Genomic DNA, 22045 nt, shown 5'->3' with positions numbered 1-22045 from the left:
ACTTTTGCATAAGTAGAGTAGAATATGAAGATTGTTGTCAGTTTCGAAATGGATATGGATTCTTCATGAATGTTCTATAGGCAGACATCCAATAGGCTAACCACTCACAGGAAGGAGTGGCCTGCATAAAATAGTTTTGCTTAACATTCCAATATTATGATTTCTTACTCCTTTTGTTGAGTCATTTCCAATACCATTACCTACTTCTTTCTTGTTCCTTTATTGGATGCCTCCACATTGTTTTCCTCAAAACTTTGAGGGAAAATTCTCCCTTTTAGGTGTGGGTTTGAGGATTTTGATGAACATTTCAGCATTTGTAGCCCATTCTTCTGATGACCTAGGTTAAGTTTTGGCATAATGAGTAAATTTGAGAATGTGTTTTTGGGAGACAATCTCATTTTTTCACATGGGTTTGAATCTGATTGATGATTTGGTGAGCATTTCTTAACTACATGCCACTCATGAAATGACCCATGTAAACTTCTGATTGTATCTGTGGGGAAAAAAGGTCTTAGATTAGATAATTTTGTTGACCATTTCTCCAATACATGGCCATCCATACAAAGGCCCATTTCCAAGTTTTGGAACAACATGAACATTTCAGTGTATTTTTTGGAAAGTAGATAAATAAAGGCTCTCTTTTACATATGGGGTCGAAATTGATTTGATGATTTTGGTGAGCACTTCTCAATTATAGAACCATTCATCCAATGGCCCACCTCAAGTTTAGGCACAATAATAATATTTTACAAGGTAATTTTGGGAAGTAGTCTCATTTTTTAGGGACTGTACCTTAGGTACTACCTTAATGGCCTTGAGGTACTACCTTAGTGGCCTTTAGGTACTACCTTAAGGGCCCCTAGGTACTACCTTAGCTAAACCTCAACTCAACCTCTACAAAGCCTCAGGTCTTCCTCTCCTACCCTTACACCATCCCCTTATGTGCTTCTCTTGAGTGCTCAAGTGGTCCCCAAGTGCTTTTTAGGGACTGTACCTTAGGTACTACCTTAGGGGCCTTGAGGTACTACCTTAGTGGCCTTTAGGTACTACCTTAAGGGCCCCTAGGTACTACCTTAGCTAAACCTCAACTCAACCTCTCCCAAGCCTCAGGTCTTCCTCTCTATCCTTACACCATCCCCTTATGTGCTTCTCTTGAGTGCTCAAGTGGTCCCCAAGTGCTTTTTAGGGACTGTGCCTTAGGTACTACCTTAGTGGCCTTGAGGTACTACCTTAGTCGCCTTTAGGTACTACCTTTACACCATCCCCTTATGTGCTTCTCTTGAGTGCTCAAGTGGTCCCCAAGTGCTTTTTAGGGACTGTACCTTAGGTACTACCTTAGTGGCCTTGAGGTACTACCTTAGTCGCCTTTAGGTACTACCTTAAGGGCCCCTAGGTACTACCTTAGCTAAACCTCAACTCAACCTCTCCCAAGCCTCAGGCCTTCCTCTCCTACCCTTACACCATCCCCTTATGTGCTTCTTTCAAGTGCTCAAGTGGTCCACAAGTGTGTGTTATGGACTGTACCTTAGGTACTACCTTAGTGGCCTTTAGGTACTACCTTAGCTAAACTTCAACTCAACCCCTCCCTAGCCTCGGGTCTTCATTTGTGACCCTTAGACCATGCCATTATATGCTTCTCTTAAGTCCTCAAGTGGTCCACCAATGGTTTTTTGCTACTGTTCCTTTGGTACTACCTTAGTGGCCTCGAAGTACTACCTTAAGGGACCATAGGTACTACCTTAGCTAAACTTCAACTCAACCTTCCCCAAGCCTCGAGTCTTCCTTTGTGACTCTTAAATCATGCCATTATATGCTTCTCTTGATTCCTCAAGTAGTCCACTAATGGTTTTTTGCTACTGTTCCTTAGGTACTACCTTAATGGTCTTTAGGTACTACCTTAGTGGCCTTCAGGTACTACCTTAAGGGACCCTAGGTACTACCTTAGCTAAACTTCAACTCAACCTCTCCCAAGCCTCAGGTCTTCCTTTGTGACCGTTAGACCATGCCATTATATGCTTCTCTTGAGTCCTCAAGTGGTCCACCGATGGTTTTTTGTTACTGTTCCTTAGATACTACCTTAATGGCCTTGAGATACTACATTAGTGGCCTTGAGGTACTACCTTAGTGGCCTTTAGGTACTACCTTAAGGACCCCTAGGTACTACCTTAGCTAAACCTCAACTCAACCTCTCCAAAGCCTCGGGCCTTCCTCTCCTACCCTTTCACCATCCCCTTATGTGCTTCTCTTGAGTTCTCAAGTGGTTCCCAAGTGCTTTTTAGGGACTGTACCTTAGGTACTATCTTAGTGGCCTTTAGGTACTACTATAAGGGCCCCTAGGTACTACCTTAGTTAAACCTTAACTCAACCTCTCTCATGCCTCGGGTCTTCCTCTCCTACCCTTACACCATCCCATTATGTGCTTCTCTCAAGTGCTCAAGTGGTCCACAAGTGCTTTTTAGGGACTGTACCTTAAGTACTACCTTAGTGGCCTTGAGGTACTACCTTAGTGGCCTTTAGGTACTACCTTAAGGGCCCTTAGGTATTACCTTAGCTAAACCTTAACTCAACCTCTCCCAAGCCTCGGACCTTCCTCTCCTATCCTTGCACCATCCCCTTATGTGCTTCTCTTGAGTGGTCAAGTGGTCCCCAAATGCTTTTTAGGGATTGTACCTTAGGTACTACTTTAGTGGTCTTAAGGTACTACCTTAGTGGCCTTTAGGTACTACCTTAAGGGCCCCTATGTACTACCTTAGCTAAACCTCAACTCAACCTCTTCCAAGCCTCGGGTCTTCCTCTCCTACCCTTACACCATCCCCTTATGTGTTTCTCTCGAGTGCTCAAGTGGTCCACAAGTGCTTTTTATGGACTGTACCTTAGGTACTACCTTAGTGGCCTTTAAGTACTACCTTAAAGGACCCTAGGTACTATCTTAGCTAAACTTCAACTCAACCTCTCCCAAGCCTCAGGTCTTTATTTGTGACCCTTAGACCATGCCATTATATGCTTGTCTTGAGTCCTCAAGTGGTCCAGCAATGGTTTTTTGCTACTGTTCCTTAGGTACTACCTTAATGGCCTTTAGGTACTACCTTAGTGTCCTTCAGGTACTACCTTAAGGGACTCTAGGTACTACCTTAACTAAACTTTAACTCAACCTCTCCCAAGCCTTGGGTCTTCCTTTGTGACCCTTAGACCATGCCATTATATGCTTCTCTTGAGTCCTCAAGTGGTCTACCAATGGTTTTTTGCTACTGTTTCTTAGGTACTACCTTAATAGCCTTTAGGTACTACCTTAGTGGCCTTCAGGTACTACCTTAAGGAACCCTAGGTATTACCTTAGCTAAAATTCAACTCAACCTCTCCCAAGCCTCGGGTCTTCCTTTGTGACCCTTAGACCATGCCATTATATGCTTCTCTTGAGTCCTCAAGTGGTCTACCAATGGTTTTTTGCTACTGTTCCTTAGGTACTACCTTAATAGCCTTTAGGTACTACCTTAGTGGCCTTCAGGTACTACCTTAAGGAACCCTAGGTACTACCTTAGCTAAAATTCAACTCAACCTCTCCCAAGCCTCGGGTCTTCCTTTGTGACCCTTAGACCATGCCATTATATGCTTCTCTTGAGTCCTCAAGTGGTCCAGCAATGGTTTTTTGCTACTGTTCCTTAAGTACTACCTTAATGGCCTTTAGGTACTACCTTAGTGCCCTTCAGGTACTACCTTAAGGGCCCCTAGGTTTACCTTAGCTAAACCTCCACTCAACCTCACCAAAGCCTCGGGCCTTCCTCTCCTACCCTTACTATGTGCTTCTCTTGAGTTCTCAAGTGGTCCCCAAGTGCTTTTTAGGGACTGTAACTTAGGTACTACCTTAGTGTCCTTGAGGTACTATCTTAGTGGCCTTTAGGTACTACCTTAAGGGCCCCTATGTACTACCTTAGCTAAACCTCAACTCAACCTCTCCCAAGCCTTGGGTCTTCCTCTTCTACCCTTACACCATCCCATTATGTGGTTCATCTTCAAATCTATTTTATTTGCAATGTAAAGCTACCAACTATATGTATGGAATTAAATGTAAACTCTTTCCAAATTAAATTTTAGCATATTTTAAATTTATACTTAAGCTAACATGTAATGCTAGATGTTGCATGAATTTCTCGATTTTCATTATGTCTAGTTAGACTAGTGGAGAAATGGTTCATCTCAATTGTACATCTACTTTGTAGGCTTACCATTTTCTGTTGTAAAATAGTAAATGTATATAGGAAAATGAGAAATGGTTCATAGTAAATGATAGCATTTTCCATTTGCTATGCTCATTGAAATCAAAATTCATAACATAAATATACTTTATGTAAAAGAGCATACTAGGTTTCACAATAATATATTTTATTGGTGAATCAGACGATCTTCATTGCAAATGAACACACCGATGCCATGTATCATCTTTTCATTTGTTTAGTGGTTCATTGGAAGGGATGTGTGATATCCTATATTAGATTAGATATAACAAAAAGCTCAAGATGCTATATATAAATATATGGGTTCTTCTTAATTTTATATACACATTTTAGAGCTATAAGGGTTAAAAGTAAACAATTTATGCATATTCGACAGTGAATAGAAGTCTGCACACTCCCACATTCCAGTTTTATTGGATGAATGAAGAGGGGTTTGGCTCTTATTCCAGTTCACAAAGTCTCTACTTCGAAAAAAAAAGGGTTATGCCATGACTATTTCTCAGGCTTCCATCAAGAATTCTCCATACTTTGAGTAAGGCTTGCAAAGCAGTGATAGGGTTTCTGAAATTGCTTGCATCAATGCCATCAATAGGAGTCATTATAGGATTATGGGGTGATTTCATCCATTCTCTATGAAGTGGATTAGATATGTTCTTGGCCAGTGCCCTATTTTGGAATTGTCGAATTTCAGTATCTACTCCAATGTATATAATGACAAGTTCTTCTTCGGGAAATATTGTGGCAGAACCGGTCCAACAACCATTGATGTCACAAGGATCAGTTGGATTAAGAGCATGACCAAGATTAACCCATTTGACAAGAACATAAGATATGGAATGGGCCCATGTAATGTTACCCCATACTACAACATAAGAATTAATGTAGTGATACAACATATGGTAAACTCCATTGTAGTACATTGGCCCTTTAAATTATAAACAAAATGAATGAGGACAAGGAATAAAATTGAATGAAAAAAGGGGAAAAAAAATTGTATATAATTGTATGACAAGCCATGAAACAAGTTCTTTCACTGCGAGAAAATAAAGTGAGCAACCTCTTCAAAGTTCAAACCATAAATCATCATCCAATCTTTTAGGTTTTTCTTTCCCCCATCTTCCTCATAGTGCCCACCACCAAACCCCAAACACTTAAATAGTATCCCAACCCTCTCTTTTCAGATTTTTGCCCACTATTCTTTACATTGTGGGACAGTGCCCTTAAAAAAGTAAGGTAGTTAGGGTAGGTAGGAGATGAAGACAGGTGAAAACAAAGTTCAGTGTAAGCAGATGTTACTACAAAGAATAGTAACAAAATTTTGATGCCCAGCTTCAGCATCTATTCAATATACTTGAGGGTTTGATGAACTGATGACTAAAAGTCCTCATCTATCTTGAAGACATAATTCTTTCCACCATCTAGGCTTGACATTACAGATGCCTTTTGATAATCACCCACTCTTCTCTGAAAGAAGTTTGCATTACCCCTGCTCAATCAAACAAACAGGACAAAAATCAAGGAAATCAAGCCAAGTAGAAAGTGGAAGAAAAAGTAATGGTTATCCGACAACCAGGGCTTGGAGCAACCGTCATAAAAAAACACATAGGCTGAAAAGTCAAAGCATGATAAGTTAAATAAGAGAGAAGGAATTTTGATCTTTTTCTTAAAGGAATCCACTTTCAACATGTCCTCAAACTCAAGGAAATGAGCTTCTAACCATCACTTTCATCCTATAGTTCCAGATTCCATCTTGCACATCCCCCCGTATGAAAACTTTAACTAATGGGATAATTACAAGATCTAGCCTTGAGCAACTTGTTTTGTACATACATGAACAGAAGATAAAAATTAATATTTGAGGGTCCTAGAAGAAGGCATCTATTAATTAAGGTTAGGATGATAAGACTGAACAGTTTTACTCAAATGTGTAAAAAAAAAATGGTGGAAAGCTCCAAATCAGATAGTTTAAAATTATCATGATGTAAAGCATGAGAGGTGTCAAAAGAAGCACCCTCTAATGGAAGCACAACCTGGTTGAGCATGTGGAATGTCTCCTATTATTGAAGGATTAAAAACCCATTTTTGAGTCCAAAACTTAGTAAGCAAGACCTCTCAAATGTACATGTTTCTGAAATAAATAGCATTTTAATAGAGTTCAACAACATAAAACTAGAATCCAAGACATGCACTCATCAATACTCACTGCAAAGAAATAAACTCCATCCAATCAAATGGATTTTCCACGTTGTATTTCCTCTCATATCCAATGGCAACCTTGAGAAAAGAAAAACAAAACAATTTAAGCGAATAAATCTACCAAAACAATCTAGCTGAAAAATCTCAAACCAACAAAATGGAAATATACCAAAAGGTGGTCAGCGACAAATTTTATGTACTGGCTCATGAGTGTTGCGTTCATGCCAATCAATGCACAAAGCAGGGCTTCACAAACGAACTGGGTTTCAATTTCCACTGCCTCATGGACAATGTGATGAACCTTTTACCAGGGTATTGCTTCTGTAATAAACTGTTAACAACAACAATGATCTCAATTTTCAAAATTTTTTATTTTCAATTTTTGGAGGAACTAAAACTGAACACATGATTTCAAATGAAAAAAAAAAAAGAGTCTAGGTCTAGGTATAAGACATGAAATCAGTACTATAGGAAAAAAATTATATAAATATTTGTAAAATCAACAATTTTTATATCATGTGTCACTGAATGGATTAATTCAATCCACGAATCTACACAATCAGTTGTTTCATATTCTGTTCATGATTCTTCGTCTTTGTTTACAGAGTGAAAAGAAGATAAATTACAGATGGATGAATCTCAAAAACCCTTGTATCAATCAATCAACCAGTTTTATCCTGGAATCTGGGCTTACCATATTCGACCTGTAACCCAAAGCATGGGCATTCTCGTCTCCCCTCCTAAGGAAAACGCCATGTCTCCCAGCACAATGAGGTTGTCCGCACTTTCCAAGCTACTCCTCTTACTCTCTCTAATGCTTCGTAGGATGCCCTCAAAAGTAAGCTTCCGCCCATTTCCACCTATCTCCAGGTTGTAGCTGTAGTTGCCAGCCTCTGCTTGGTTGCCTATCAAGCTAAGGAATGCCATGTAAACGGGAGTCGACCCTATAAGGAAGGCTTTAGCATGGAGAAAGAAGTGCTTGTCAAAACAATTGATGATCTGAAAAGGCAAAAGAGAAAGTTCCATTATTTGCCATAATCCAACAACAACCAACCATGTTATCCTACTGAGACTGTTTTTCAGTAGCCTGTGAATCATGTATGCACTGTTTTTGGCATCACTCTTAATGTATGGTGCCAAGGTGCTTATCTAAAGGTTAGGTTTTATGAATCTAAATTTATGGCAATGTAAAAAAAGTACTTACAGTTACATCCCATTTGTAGCTTTGGTATTTATAGAGACCTTCTATCAAAAATTCAAGTTTGAACTTGCAACCATAGAGCATGACTGCCTTGTGATAATCTGTTAGGTGAGAAACAAGGAGTGGAATATCCCCAACAGTAGAGCACAGACATCCATACCATGGGCAGCTGTATGGCCGGAAGTTACACGAGTCTTCATGCATGAGCTTGGTGTGGTAAGGGATGATCTCAAAGCATCCAAACTCCTCATTCTTGCAATGCAGTTCAAGTGATTTGGCCATCTTCTCCAGAGCTAGACACCTTATATCACCGACCTGTTGCCTACAAGTGGGACATTTGTTGAGTACCCTTGCTTTACAGCTTGAACAGAGTGTGTGTCCATTGTGGCACTGCAGGAACAAAAGCTTTGTTTCAAACATCAACGAAAAACAAAAACTTTGGGGTTTCCTATTCCTAGACAAACAAGAAGACATCATTTACATATTTATAAAACTAGAAGGGACATCTAGGCAATATACCGATTCAAGGCATTCATGATCAAAATCACTCTATCATCAAAAGTAGAAGATGCAAATAAAAGAAAAGACCAACAATAATATAACCATGTTTTTAAAGACAAAAAAATGGAAGAAAGATGAGAAGGGGTGTTCAAAGTCCAAGAAAACAATCGAACCAGGCCTATGATAACTCCCTAGAGGTGCAAATAACAGAGCAAGCAGGCACCTTATTCAGATACATAATACCATATTTATGAAAGAAGAGTGATATACAAGAAATGGCAAAACACAGAAGCAAATTATATTTTGAGGAAAAAGCATGAAGAATCTATTTCCACTTCACTCTCCTATGATCTCGCAAAGGACCAACATTCCAAAGTTTCTAATCCTGTCACTCCCTCTGAAGATTGGTGTGTCAAAAAAGGCACTAGAAAGTGCCAAGTAGCTCCAAATTCTTCACCTCCCAAACAACAGTCACATTTAGTTTTTCTGATACAAAGTTACGCATGCACCAAAAGTCCGCTTCCTAGATCCATCTGTTACAAGGCCTATTGATAGTCGCTTCTCTTTGGCACTGCAATCCCAACATCTTCTCTATTTCTACACCATTAGTATGTCATCTACTCCTCTCTCTGTAATTCCAATGACCTTCCCTTTACACCTACTTCATCATATTTTCCCTGTTCAAAGGAGTTTCAGATATCACTTAGTTTTTGTAAGGCATTGCAAGGTATAGTATTTGGAATTAAATAGGCAAAAACTCATTTTATAGGCTACTTCTATAAGAAACTGTTAACAACAACAATGATCTCAATTTTCAAAAATTTTTATTTTCCAATTTTTGGAGGAACTAAAACTGAACCCATGATTTCAAATGAAAAAAAAAGAGCAGTATTAGGTAAATTATGATTACTATTCTAGTTCCAATCATCTAACATGAAATTTAAATATTGATTAAGAAAACACCACTTGTACAAAAGGCAAGCAAAATCGCAGTGAAGGCCCTCATCTCTAGAAATAAGCTCATTTGAGAAAGTCAAACCTGGCATTAGTCCTCTCTTTTTCCAAAAAATATCACAGAAGTTGAAAACCAAAAATAAAAGGGGGAAACCCATAATATGTTACTTAAACCTTTTGACTAACAAATATGATCCATATTAAAGAACATAGAGGATCCCATTATTTGTAAAGAAACTACCTTCCTAAGAAAAAGATTCTTTCAACACATGCAAAGGTTATAAGTCTCTCAGCAAATAAAGTGGAACTGCAAAAGGGGATTAGCACAATGAGAAACAAAAAAAAAAAAAAAAAAAAAGTAAAGCAATAAATCCCATGCTTCACTTATTGAGAGCCAAGGTTCGAAGTAAAAAAATGGAGCTGAACTATCATGATTTGGAAACCCAAACAAAATCAAACCTGAGGTAAAGGATGTAGTAAAAGCTTTAAAATTTGATGCTTGCTCTGAGAGTTTAGGATACATAACATTACAGAAACTACTAAACCTAGGTCCAAAAATTTATTTATCAAGGGTTCTGCTCCTCTCCCCCCCACCCCACCCCTGCCCCAACCCACACACAAGTGCTTTCTCTATGCAAAACAAAAGTCTAACAATGTTTTGGGATACAATAGCCTCTGTCAAATCCACATAAACAATCAAGCCCATGACTCAAATTAGATAGGTTTCTAATTTTATTGTTTTTGCCATACACATGTTTTCATTAAGTTTCAGATTCTATGGTTTTGTTATATTTCACAGTTTTGCCCAATTTCTATGCTCTTAAGAGTTAAACAGTAAAAAAAAAATTGGAATTTTAGAGTACAAAAACATTAAAAGACATCATCCAGCGCAATGTGCAAGTGCTTTTATGCATATTACGCATTTATATAAAAGTTACTCATCAATACTCATTGTCTCTATTAATTGAGATAAACCTCAATCCATCGAGTGGATGCCAATTGATTGAGACTGAGTTTCGAAGTTGGATTAACCAGCCCGTTTCACAATCAATCGGCCCATTTTTGAAAGTTTGAGGCCAACAAAATATTTGAAAACAAAAATAGATATTTTTTTCTAAAAAAAAGCATTTGGATTCAGCTTAATTTTAGGAGAGAGCCTTCAAAACTGCAGCCTATTGTTTTAATACAAATTTCAAGTTAAGCAGACCCTTAGTCATGAGGAATCCAACAGTTTTGCTCAAATTGGAGTCAATCTTCAAAATCTTATATGTTTAAAAAAAATTGATATCAAGAGCTTCTTTGAACTTGACCATAAAAATCACCCAAATTTCATAGTCCTGGAATTGCAAAATATTACAAAATCCAACCCTTCAAAATCCTAACAATATATTTGACATTACTAATGGTGAATCATGAAAGACATTTTTTGACATAGATACAGCATATGATGGTGGATTTTTGAGGTTGTGGCACCACTTGAAAAGGTCCAGATCTGTGTTAAGGAAGGTCCAGGTCAACTTAAATCTGAAATGAATGGACCCATTTTCTAAATATTTGAGTTTCTAAAGCGGGGCCAACATCATCAGTGAGAAACAGCCACCTCATATAACATGTACACATACCTCAACTTTCCTATATAAGTGGTGCTCCCCTTCCAAACATCACCAGCATTAAGAGAGATGATATCGTCTGTGAAAGTAGGACATCTACAGTTCCATGCAGCAAGAAGAAACTTTCCATCATCAGTTGAAGCTGTCAACAGATAAGACAAAAGCAAAAAGTTAAATCACAACTCAAAAAGGAAACTCGAAAACAGAACCTGTCTTCTAAAAACCTGTCTTCTAAATATCCTACTTGGTAATTAAGAATGAGAACATCTAGCTCTTCACCAATCCAACCATGCAACTAAATACATCAAATGACCCTGGATCATTGCAGGTTCTATATGCAAGAAAGCCTTCATTAATGAACCACAACTTATCAAAAAATAAATGGGGTTTAGTTATTCACCTTGAATTAAGCCGAAATAGAGATGATATGTTTGGTTGGTACGATTCCATTTTATATAACACTGAATGAGGGAGCCCCTTGGCCCAGGCTGAGGGGAAAAATTGATTTTCATATATGAGCTTATAAAGGGATGGGCAAATGTGTTGAAGATTATAAGAATCCAAACAAGTAGCATTAAATTACAACAATCACTAATAACAAAGCAGCATCCAACCAACCACCCCCACCCCAACACACATAGAGGACTTCAAATAATTTATAATGGCATGCCTGCAAGAGTCAAATATTCAAGAATCATAAAAATTAACTACATAAACTAAACTGGTTTAGAAGACTAAAATTCATTTATAAGGATAGAAACAACTTAATCCATATTGTTCTGCATAATGACACTAAATGTGACCCCAACTCTATATTGCCTTTAACTGAAACTTTTGATCCTGCCCTACAAAATATTTTTATTGATCACTATTAGTTTAGCACCTTAATGCATTAGTTGATAGAAATTATTTTTTTCAAGTGTCGTTTTTTCACAAAAATTTTGAAAGTGGACTATCAAAGTAGTAAACCAATGGCACTTCCTTAGTCTAACATTGCTATAAAGGACAAATCACTACGAGTTTCCCACTGATGGTATCGAATAAATTAAAATAACCGAAAAAGCTTGACAAGCAACATAAAAAAAAAAAAATCAAAATCTTACTTAAAAATTCTAGTTTCACCTCTCATATAGCAGAATTACCGTGGCCAAATAGTAGGCAGAATAGAAAGCAATTTCTTCAACCCAGGCAATAGTTTCTCATATTGCATGGCTCTCTTAGAACTACGCACCTGCAAAGAGGTCATGGAGTAACCTCTTTAGCTCAACCAAAATTTCATATACCAATGTATTTTTTATAGTCAGTGGTAAATTAATCTAAAAGCACCTAACCGAAGGGAGGGGCACAAGCCAAATATATCGGAAGTATGCAATGGGTGACCAAAGTAAAAATGGTAAACCAAAAAAACAATTATGATGTATCTATATAGTTTTGAGAGGGCTCCAGTATTGGGCATGCTTAAATTTACAAACAAAAATCAAAATAGGAACAGTTATATTATAAAGTCTAAGTCATGATGAGAATGTCTTATGATCACATCCCTTTCTTCAGCAGCCACGATTCTGAAGTGTAACATTGCTCCTGTCTTCGTCATGGTGTCTTTATGGTTGTCAACCATCTTGTTTTCCAATTGTCGCCTGCAATTAAGAAAATAATAATAATAATAATAATACCAATAATGATGAGAATAAAAAGAAGGGAAAATAAGGTGACATGAAGCTAAGAAGTAGTTTTATCTAAAACATAGAAAATATAGTAGATAATAGTAGTGCAACTTAAAACTGATTTGAGCATCACAATAGCATAGAGGGCTCCACCTTTTGATTATGGACTACGGGCACTACCAACCCCACTCTCATGCAAGTAAGGTCCCATCAGTGACCTTCCATGTTGCAGGTGGCCTTTATTAATCACATTTGACATGTCTTCATGACCTTCTGTCTAGCATTGTTTGCGGCACTAGTAACCAAGGTAACGACCAGCCTCAATCGATATAGATGCATCTTGTCCTACACAACACACCAAAATCATGGCCCGGTTTGGTCAAACATGTAGTACTCCGGATGATTTCCAAAATATGTATGAAAATTTTCTACTATCCTATATAAATTCATGCTCAACCAAATCAATCATAAAGGAGAGTTGACCTCTACATCTGAACCACAAAATGATTTTTTCAATTTTTGAGATCAGGATGTTGTCCTTCTCAGTGCACAACCAATTAAAAACAGCTCCTGTAGAATCATGTAAAACAAATCTGTTAGAATGCTCGACTTTTTTCTCTTTTTTTTTTTTGGTAGGGAATACAACAATTTAGAATCTGAGCTTCAAATGATTGGCAACAGGAGAATCAAACTACATTATTGATTTCCCATATTTGAAACAACAATGAATCATGGGATCAACAACAAACAAAGAAGCATAATAATTACATTTCAATGGAGGAAGTATTACGTTAAGCATAAAGTAACAACAGCATAAGCATGACATCAAGAACATACCCTCTACGGCCAAAATGTCATGCCCTCCCATTTCTATGCAAGTACACCTCATAGTCAGGCTTTGCCTGTGTCCCATATTTAAGCGGCAAATCATAGTTGACATCCAAATTCACCTTCATAGACAAATTCAAAGCAATTACCATCATGGAAATTCATTATCAGTACAGGGAATAAAAAATTACTCAAAAATCCACAAGTGCTTTGTATAACATTCCTGTACTATTCTTCGTACTGACAGAAATAATTGTTTGCCCCAACTTATGTCCTAACTCAAAAATTTTCTTTAATCACAACTATCTTGGAGAGTTCATCAGGGCATTTCACCTTACACTGCTTCACAACCTGCAAGGATAGTTCTTCTTTCTTTACAAACATTTGATGGTAGAAAGCTTTTCTTGTAACGTAATTTTTATCTGTATCGTTGAAAGTAGCAGAAAACAGAAGCACCTAATGATATTCACAACACAACAAAAAAGAAGAAGTCAATAGTATGATGGTAGCTCTTTCACATGATACTAACAACTTTAACATAAAGATCCAAACCATCCAAGAAATGAGAACTTACAACTGGCATGTGCAAGTGAGATCGCATTAATGAGGAGAACCTTGGTCTTTTCTTGTTCTTCTTTTCTCATTGCTTTCCCAGCTTACGAACCACCTCTAGATTCTGCACCATTAAATTTCCACTGATAAAACCTACATGCTCAAATATTCAAACAATAAGCCTTTATATGTTTCAGCATATATAATTTTGGTATAAAGTTTTCAGTAATAAACTATCAAAATCACTTGACAAGGTACTTATCACAGAAAAAAATTAATAAATAAAATACTTCACAGGGTATTCATTCTAGTGTGTGTCTTTTCTTGTCAAAACTCGCAAGGACACTAATCTATTGGCTTAGTTCATATGTATTTAATTGTGATTCCAGGAAAAAGTCTACTTTTATGCCTGAATATTTTTTATTGGAAAGGTAATTCCCTCAAATATAAATTTTCCAGAGAAACAAACAATAGGAAAATAAAAATAGAGGGCACCACCTTTTGATTATGCATTGCCGGCACCACCAGCCCCACTTTCATGCAAGTATGGTTCCATCATTGACCTTGCCTGTCCAAGATGACCTCTATTAATCAAATTCGACATACCTTCAAGACCTTATCTCTAGCATTGTTTGCTACATTAGTAACCAAAGTAATGACCAACCTTAATCGATATAGATGCATCTTGTCCTGCACAACACATACCAAAATTATAGGCTGGTTTGGTAAAAATTCATATAAACCAATTTCTAAAGTCTTGGTTGCACTTACCTCCGCGATTGAATGTGCTAGTGTCGCCTCGTTCCAATGTTCCATGTACTTGATTGCGAACATGCCACAATCATATCTACACCACCAATTGCATTACACCAATCATATGCATACATCAAACATAAAAGACAAATGCATCAGTACCGCATATTTAATGATACGTAAAATAATAACGGTTAAAGTAATCTACCCATTTTGTTGTTGCACAATTTGGGGTTGCACATGCACGAATTTTGAGACCTCCAATCGCTGAGCATGCCATGAGCATGGAATGCTTTATCAATTGCCTCAGACAAACGTCTCGATACGACACTTATCCCGTTACCCCTTCTTAAAGGCAACGAAGATAAGATTTCAACCCTTGAAGCTGGAATATTGACCACGTGCACGTGCCAATGGTTGTTGTCGCAGACAGGAAAAAATAGCTACACATATATTGATGACATTGCCATTAATAGGTTAGTAGGGCAATATAATATGATAATTAAATTAATCAAAGGCTTTGGCCATGATGCCATTGTACTAGGTTTGACGTACTAGATCACAACTTGAGAAATCATGGCCCACAAATTCAACATGAAGGAACATCCGACACCCGCTCTCTGATTTCATGTTTTTTGGCATTTGCCGTAAGGCTGGCTAGCACCACCTATCCATTTGTTCTTACAGCTCACCACATAGTCTCCAATTTAAAATAATAGAAAAATGCATTAAAGAATTATGATTAAGGCCTCACGGAGAATGATGGGTCAAAATAGTGTGCACGCGGTGGTCTAGCTTGTTCTGCATTCATCATTCAGCAGACCACTCCGATAATTTGAAAATATAGACATATAAATGACTATAAAACATAATAATGTGCTTCTTATATAACAACCATGGCCTTAATCGAAATCTTTGACACATACCACACTATTTACCCAACGGCCTCCATTGAGCGAAGAAAGCTCATCCCGTGTTATATATGTGTCATGCATATCGCACAAGATCTCCCTGCAATGTCAAAAATGTGTTAAGTCAATAGCTATAAACTTTAACAATAAATGGTGAATTCATGTCAAGTACCTTGGCTCACCGTCTTCTGACAACGCATAATCCGCAACCAACCTTTCTTGTTGGCTGATTTTAGGAAATAGTTGAACACATTGAGAGACGAAGGGGGATTTGCAAATGGCGGCTGGCTCGACAAGCATTTTCGCTGTGTGTTTAAATCTCTGCCTAGGGGTAGGAGAAGGTTGTTTGCTGCCACAGCCTTCTTGAACACCCATTTGCACCCCTTTAAGTGATTGCAATTCAACACTCTTTTGTGAAAGTGGGCATGTGTGGTGGTCAATACATGGGCCATCATCTACTGCTGCACCGGTGACTCTTTGCTGGCCAAAATGAGTGTTTGTGGCACCAGTTCCTTTTCCTATCATTTCATCACTATAAGGATGCACACCGGTGCTTCCCTCGTCTTTCTTTCTTTCTACATTCATAGCTTCTTCTGGTGGGGTGAGTGCACAGTCACTTTGTCCTTCACTGGACCTTGTACATAGTGTGGCAATGTCTTGTGCCACAGATGAAGTGAGGCTCATAAGATGTTCTAAATTCCGACTCAGTTGTACTTCAATGGTCTAGTGTTAGGGAGAAGGAGTATCAATTAGCATGGTCAACTAGAATGAGGATGGTGCTCAAGTTTGTTTGTGAAGTAATAAAGTCATAGTGCTATGGCGTACCTTAGTTGGGTCATCAGAGTGTGAGTTGCCCGCCTCGTATGGACGTCCATCATTATGTGCAAAAGGTTTGCTTCTCTATATAACCTGCCCATACATCAAACAAACATTGATGATTACATTTAAACATAAATTAATGATAACACCAAACTACGTTTATAGAGTTGCTGAATTTTACCATACCTGGACATGGCCATAATTGCCACAGGTGTGTATTTCGACAGCCAAGCACCTCTTGACTTACTCATCTATCCATGCAGCAGAAAGTGGACTGCGGACTTCAACTTGGAAAGCCGTCATATAGAACTTGGTGATATAGAAAAGCTGTGAAGTGGGAATCAAATATAAGTTGGTTAGAGAAGCTATTACAATATCAACAAAAGAAGAAATTATTTTGGTAGATGCATATGACATTAATGTGGAGAGGTTGAGAAACGAATACCTGAAGAAACAAGACACAACCTCTAATGTATGTCGGGTGACTTGTACGATAGTCCCTTATCCCATCCTCGACATATTGGAGAACAAACTTGGCCTAATTTTTGCGCACCCCCACTTCACTATCCCAAACCGTGTCCCACAAGTCATGCATACCTTCTTGTTTTGAGTTGGGGGCAAGGATAGTGGCATAGGCGAAAATGAGAAAGGATTTCATGAATTCTTCGCCAACTAGTAGATCACGCAAATTAGCTTCCAATATTTTAATGTCATATATGTGGTTGGGTGTGCCATGCCTATTGTAGATGAGAATGTCAACGCCATTGTCCGGGATGCCCAGCACCTCTTTAACATCTTTGGGTGTGATTGGGACAGCAACTTTTGTTTCCATGCATAAGCGGTGGTAGCCAATGTCGTAATTGGCGACTATCCACGTTATTAGCTCATAACGTAATTCTTTACAGCCAAGTTGCAGCAAGCCCCCGAATCCCATATCACTGAAGGCATTTTTCTTATCCATTGGGAAGGTATCCATGATTGATAGGAATTTCTTTCCCAAGCAGCGGGATTTTGGTAACTTAACCTACAACATGAAAGAAGGAAAATATATTACAAATATGTCGCAATTCCAAAGTTAAGCCTCAAGGGCATTAGTTTTAAAAGTACGTTAAAGGGCTGTCAAATATTTTACCGCTTCAGATCTTGATGGAACATGGCTTCTCCGCTTCCTTTGTCTGCTATCCATGTGTTTATTAAATGAAGTGCTTATTTTCCTTGAGTATTTTCAGCAACGGTGTAAACTAGTAGTTGGGGAAAATTATGCACTAAGAGATTTTGAATGGAGCATCACCGTGACAATTGCAATATAAGGGGTAGATGCTGCATTTGCACAATGAAATGAGCAGTTTTATTTATGTATTCCTCATTAACAACATAACAATCTTAAAAGGCCACATGTATAGTGTTGTAGTTGTATCAGTTGATCAGAATTGATCTCAAATATAATAAAAATGAGTTCAGAGGTCAAAGAAAATTCATAAAGTTTACATAAAACAGTTGGTCCTTTCAACCCTTAAGATAGAAAACAACTTTCACTAAAAGTGAAAAAGGTCAAAACAATATAAGTGAACTAGTGCACAAAGTCCAAACATAATAATAATAATAATAATAATAATAATAATAATAATAATAATAATAATATTAAGATTATTTCTAAAAGAAACTTAATATTAAATATTGGATCCAATATTTTCATTTTATACTCCATTTTGAACCATGCATTGGACATGGCTGATGAAATTGATGCTAATACAATCTTGGTGATACATTGCGTATGATGCCATAACATCTTTTGATGGATCCATATTCGTAGATCATATGAGTTGCTTAGTCTGAAACTATTTCAGATACCGACCAAACAAACCATTAGTCCAAGGCCAAAGTGAACTGATAGTGTATGATTCAAAACAAGTTGATGTGGACAGGGAAAAAACAATGGAAAAGCTTATAAGTTGTGGATTTTGGAACAAGGTTGTGAATTGGATAATGCTGAGCATTACAAATTAAATGGCCCAATATTCCATGACAAAAGAAAGTATAGGATATAATAGTATAAATAAAAAGACATTACGTATGGACATAGGCATTAATTGATTAAACATCTAAACAAACATAGAAATAAATATAAATGGAATTAATTACATTGCCTGTGTTAATACAAACAAAATTGATGGGGAAATAACAAATTATACTAAAGCACATTCCTATGACAAATGCGTACAATCCAAATGTTGTGAAGCACATATGTCATATAATTGTAAATTTTTAACTTAACAGTCCTGCTTCATTTGATTGCAGATGGAAGGGAGAAAAAGAAGATTTGAAATTTTACATAGAGAAGTTGTAATCATGCCACCTTGTAAAGAGAAAAAATTTTGTTTCAGCATTGGAATAGAATTAAAAGATTCAATGATAACACCAAATACCATGAGGGATTTTCTATTAAAGAGAGGGAAAAAACATGTTACAATTTTGGAACTAAAAAGTCTGTGTAGTACTCAAACCAAAAGCAAAATTCAAGATCAAGTATTTTTTCTTGAAAATAAAAGTAAGGAAGCATTCATTAATTGGTTGTTTTAAAAATATATCTTCATATGCACCATGTGCCAATAAAAGACACGAAGCCAAGCATCAAAATGTTAGGACCTAGTAATAAAATAGTTACAGCAATTGAAGTTCCAATTTGTTGCATGCATGTTATAGGTTGCCTTGTTTTGAATTTACACCAGAAACAACAAAAGATAAAAGGCAAAAATCTCACATTCATGCCTTGAGGAGAATGGTGCAAATACATCCAAGAAGCTTATTAGAGAGTATAGATGATTGTAGGAGAACTTCACCCCCTTAGGTATATACCATGAAAATGAACATGGAAAAAAATGCATCACCTATCATTTGGGAAGTGATATTGGCTATTTTAGAGCATTTGCCTTTCCATCGAGTGCGTCCCTCTGTCCCTATATTGTAACTTGCATTACTTGGCCTAAATATTCAGTTTATGTGAGTGATGAGTTAGCTGGTATTTTTTAGGAAAAAGTAGTATAGAATATGGTCACCATCTTCGTGTCTCTTCTAATCATGGTGATTGAACCTTTTCCTTGTCTCATTTTCCATTCTAAATACCAAAACTTGAATAATTCACACTCAAGTTTTTTAGGACAACATATCTTTTGCAAGGACCCTTTTGGTAGAACAACCTAAAAAATGTAGATTAATCGATTTCTTTCATTTAGTGTATCTTTTATTCATCATGCAAATATACTTAGTCTATACAGCCCGGTTAAGATTATTATTATTATTATGAGATGACATTTCCATTATAGCATGTTCAGTCATGCACACGTGTTGGGGGTTCAGACCTATTTTTCATTATGCTTGTGTAGAAGGGTTTATAGGAAGCTTTTCTGTCTATCTCTCTCCCTTCCTCTATCTCCATACAATCTCTTAGAAGATCTCTATTTTCTTATTAGGCAAAATGAGCATAAACGAAAGTTTGTAAAAAGCCAAACACCCTCTAAGTATGAAAATATGAACATTTATGAATATTTAAAAAGAAAAAAAAGGTCTTAATTTTGCGACACCTACCATAATTAGAAAATAAGTATGTTTTAAATTAAAAAGAAACCTAAATTTTATATTCAAATAATTATTTAAATTGTGAAATAAATGTATGTTTATCTATAATTTTAAATAAATAGAAGAATAATTTGAAGGGAAAAAAAAAGTTAAAAGAGTTTGATAGAATTTTATAGTTTTGTTTCGATTATAATGAGTTCTTAGCTCAGGTGGTGTTTGTTTTTTTACTTAATTCTAAATAGAACTTTAATGTTTAATAGTGTTAAATGTTAGGTTGTTTGTTTTTGTAGTATTTTATTTATATTAAGTATTAAAAAGTAAAGAAAAACCAATATGTTATTTTTTTCTATTTAGAAAAAGTTACATATTTTAGTTTTTTCCATTTAGTAAAAAGTTTATAATAAGTCATGAAAAAATAGAAAAACAAACAACCTAAATTCTAAAAATAAATTGTTTTCAACAAAAAGGCAAAAAAACAAACACCACCTAAGTCTATCAAAAAAGCAACATTTTCCATTTGGAATTTGGAATAAGATAATTATATAAATTTTTTGTTTTAAAGAATATAACAAATTGTTGGATTTTCTTATTCTTTAATTTCAAAAATTAAAACATTTTCTTTTAAAATAAAAATAGTTGTTTAGATTATGAGACCTTATATCTTAATTTTAAACATTTGGATATTGTAAATCTTTATTTGCTTTTTTAAAAATGATATTTGATTAAAGTGAAGGTGCATCATTCTAAGCATTCGAAATAAATTTCATTAATTATTCTTATACATACATACATAAATATATCAAAAATAATTTTCACAAATCTTAAATTTTAAGATAGTAAATTTTTTTTGATAAAATAAGTCAACAAATTAAATTTTAAATAATAATAATAATAATAATAATAATTTTTTGTAAAAGCTTCCAAGGTATAGTAAAATAATAAATAATTTTATTTAAGCTTAGTTAAGAATCAATACATATCAATAATCACTTTTTTTTTACACTTCCCTGCATGATAATTAATTTCAAATTGAAAACAAAAGTCAAATGCAAAGACCATATAAACTAATGATAAAAATAACTCATTTATTTAATTAATAACTATGGTATTATGTCTTTTCCTCTCCGCACCAAACACAAAGCCCCTCTTCACTCTTTCCTTTTCCCAGCATTGGTTTCCCCCACCACCTCTACTCTCACTCTACACCACCTCCTACTGCTACCACCATCGCTACTGCAAAAATGGTTAATGAAACCAATGTCGCGCCTTACCCACCATCGACTACAGCCGAATCTTCAGTGCCACCTGAGATAGCGACATCCGAGGAAGTTCTGATTGTGACAGACGTCTCTCCGCTAGTGACTGAGGAGGAGGTCACAACGCCGCAATCGTCTTTCCCACCTGAGGATATGGTAGCTGTGGTCAAGTGGGAGAAGAAGGTGCCTCAGAATCTGGTGTGCTTCAAGGAGGAGAGCAACCGCCAAGCGCCAAATCAGCATAGGAGCAAGAAAACAGATGCATTCCACAGTGTAGGTAGCCATAACCTGGAATAGCATAGAAGAACACGTTCGCGCAACAGGACAAAGTTGAGAGGCAAAAAACAACGATGAACGATTAAATATTAAGGAGTTTGTACAAGCGTTCAGATAACATATGTATTAGGTCGTATACATATTTTGTTATAACTTTTTTTGTTATTTTGTTACAGCTGTTACTGAGCTCTTTATATAGCTTTTATTTCTGTATTTTAATTCAGTTTTTTTTTGTTCAATGAAATAAGGTTTTCTCTTCTTCCACTTCATTGCTTTCAGCTTAATATGGTATCAGAGCTTTGATAGGATTTGCTGCAATTTCTCATCTTCGATTCTTCTAATCTTTGTTTTTGTTCAAGATTGTTGAGTATTATTTATTTATTTATTTTTCAATTGTTATGGAGACTCCATCTTCTGAAAACACAAGTCATTCTAAGTCATCTTCAAACAAATCTGCCATTGATGAACCTTCTATTCCTTACTTTCTTCCTCATTCAGATAGTCCAGGACTTGTTCTTGTTTCTCAACCTCTCACTAGAGATAACTATGCCTCCTGGAGTAGAGCAATGTTGATTGCTTGGTCTGTGAAGAATAAACTTGGATTCGTTGATGGATCAATCGTCAAACCTAAAGGTATTGATCTAGATTTTCTTCATTCTTGGACTAGGAATAACAAAATTGTTATCGCCTGGATCTTAAACTCTGTTTCTAAGGAG

General features: G+C 36.4%; 2 protein-coding genes and 1 long non-coding RNA gene across 3 annotated transcripts; all 3 read right to left on the bottom strand.

Annotated features, from left to right (window-relative positions):
- Positions 1-5587: 5587 nt before the first annotated feature.
- Positions 5588-11047, bottom strand: LOC100267871 (ribonucleoside-diphosphate reductase small chain A). Its single transcript, XM_059737714.1, has 9 exons — positions 11008-11047; positions 10707-10836; positions 9326-9391; positions 9097-9210; positions 7496-7515; positions 7235-7245; positions 6598-6729; positions 6436-6506; positions 5588-5718 (listed from the first exon to the last, which is right to left on the bottom strand). The coding sequence occupies exons 1-9, from the start codon at positions 11045-11047 to the stop codon at positions 5607-5609; spliced, it is 696 nt and encodes a 231-aa protein (XP_059593697.1). The 3' UTR covers positions 5588-5606.
- A 1599-nt stretch (positions 11048-12646) lies between these two features.
- LOC109122152 (uncharacterized) lies at positions 12647-14929 on the bottom strand. Its single transcript, XR_002029604.2, has 3 exons — positions 14700-14929; positions 14510-14585; positions 12647-12703 (listed from the first exon to the last, which is right to left on the bottom strand). It is a non-coding gene; the product is annotated as an uncharacterized LOC109122152 (long non-coding RNA).
- Positions 14930-15395: 466 nt separating this feature from the next.
- LOC109122153 (uncharacterized) lies at positions 15396-16086 on the bottom strand. The gene is made up of 2 exons (XM_019218464.2): positions 15575-16086; positions 15396-15498 (listed from the first exon to the last, which is right to left on the bottom strand). Exons 1-2 carry the CDS (start codon positions 16084-16086, stop codon positions 15468-15470), a joined length of 543 nt encoding a protein of 180 aa, XP_019074009.2. The 3' UTR covers positions 15396-15467.
- Between the last annotated feature and the right edge of the window lie 5959 nt (positions 16087-22045).

The sequence above is a fragment of the Vitis vinifera genome, chromosome 7, assembly GCF_030704535.1.
Source record: "Vitis vinifera cultivar Pinot Noir 40024 chromosome 7, ASM3070453v1".
NCBI classification, from domain to species: Eukaryota; Viridiplantae; Streptophyta; class Magnoliopsida; order Vitales; family Vitaceae; genus Vitis; species Vitis vinifera.
Note: the sequence above shows the minus strand (reverse complement) of the source record. Positions and strands in the feature narration are given on the sequence as shown.

Bases quoted from the DNA above. Each gene is read 5' to 3' on its own strand.
- LOC100267871 (XM_059737714.1), bottom strand. From the start codon at position 11,047: ATGAAGGCTTTCTTGCATATAGAACCTGCAATGATCCAGG. The intron at 9,392-10,706 runs GTATGTGTACAT...CCCCTTTTGCAG, and splicing joins ACTTATATAGGAAAGTTGAG to TTCCACTTTATTTGCTGAGA. The intron at 5,719-6,435 runs GTGAGTATTGAT...TTGATTGAGCAG, and splicing joins ATGGAGTTTATTTCTTTGCA to GGGTAATGCAAACTTCTTTC.
- LOC109122153 (XM_019218464.2), bottom strand. From the start codon at position 16,086: ATGAGCCTCACTTCATCTGTGGCACAAGACATTGCCACACTATGTACA. The intron at 15,499-15,574 runs GTACTTGACATG...CATTGCAGGGAG, and splicing joins TCAGAAGACGGTGAGCCAAG to ATCTTGTGCGATATGCATGA.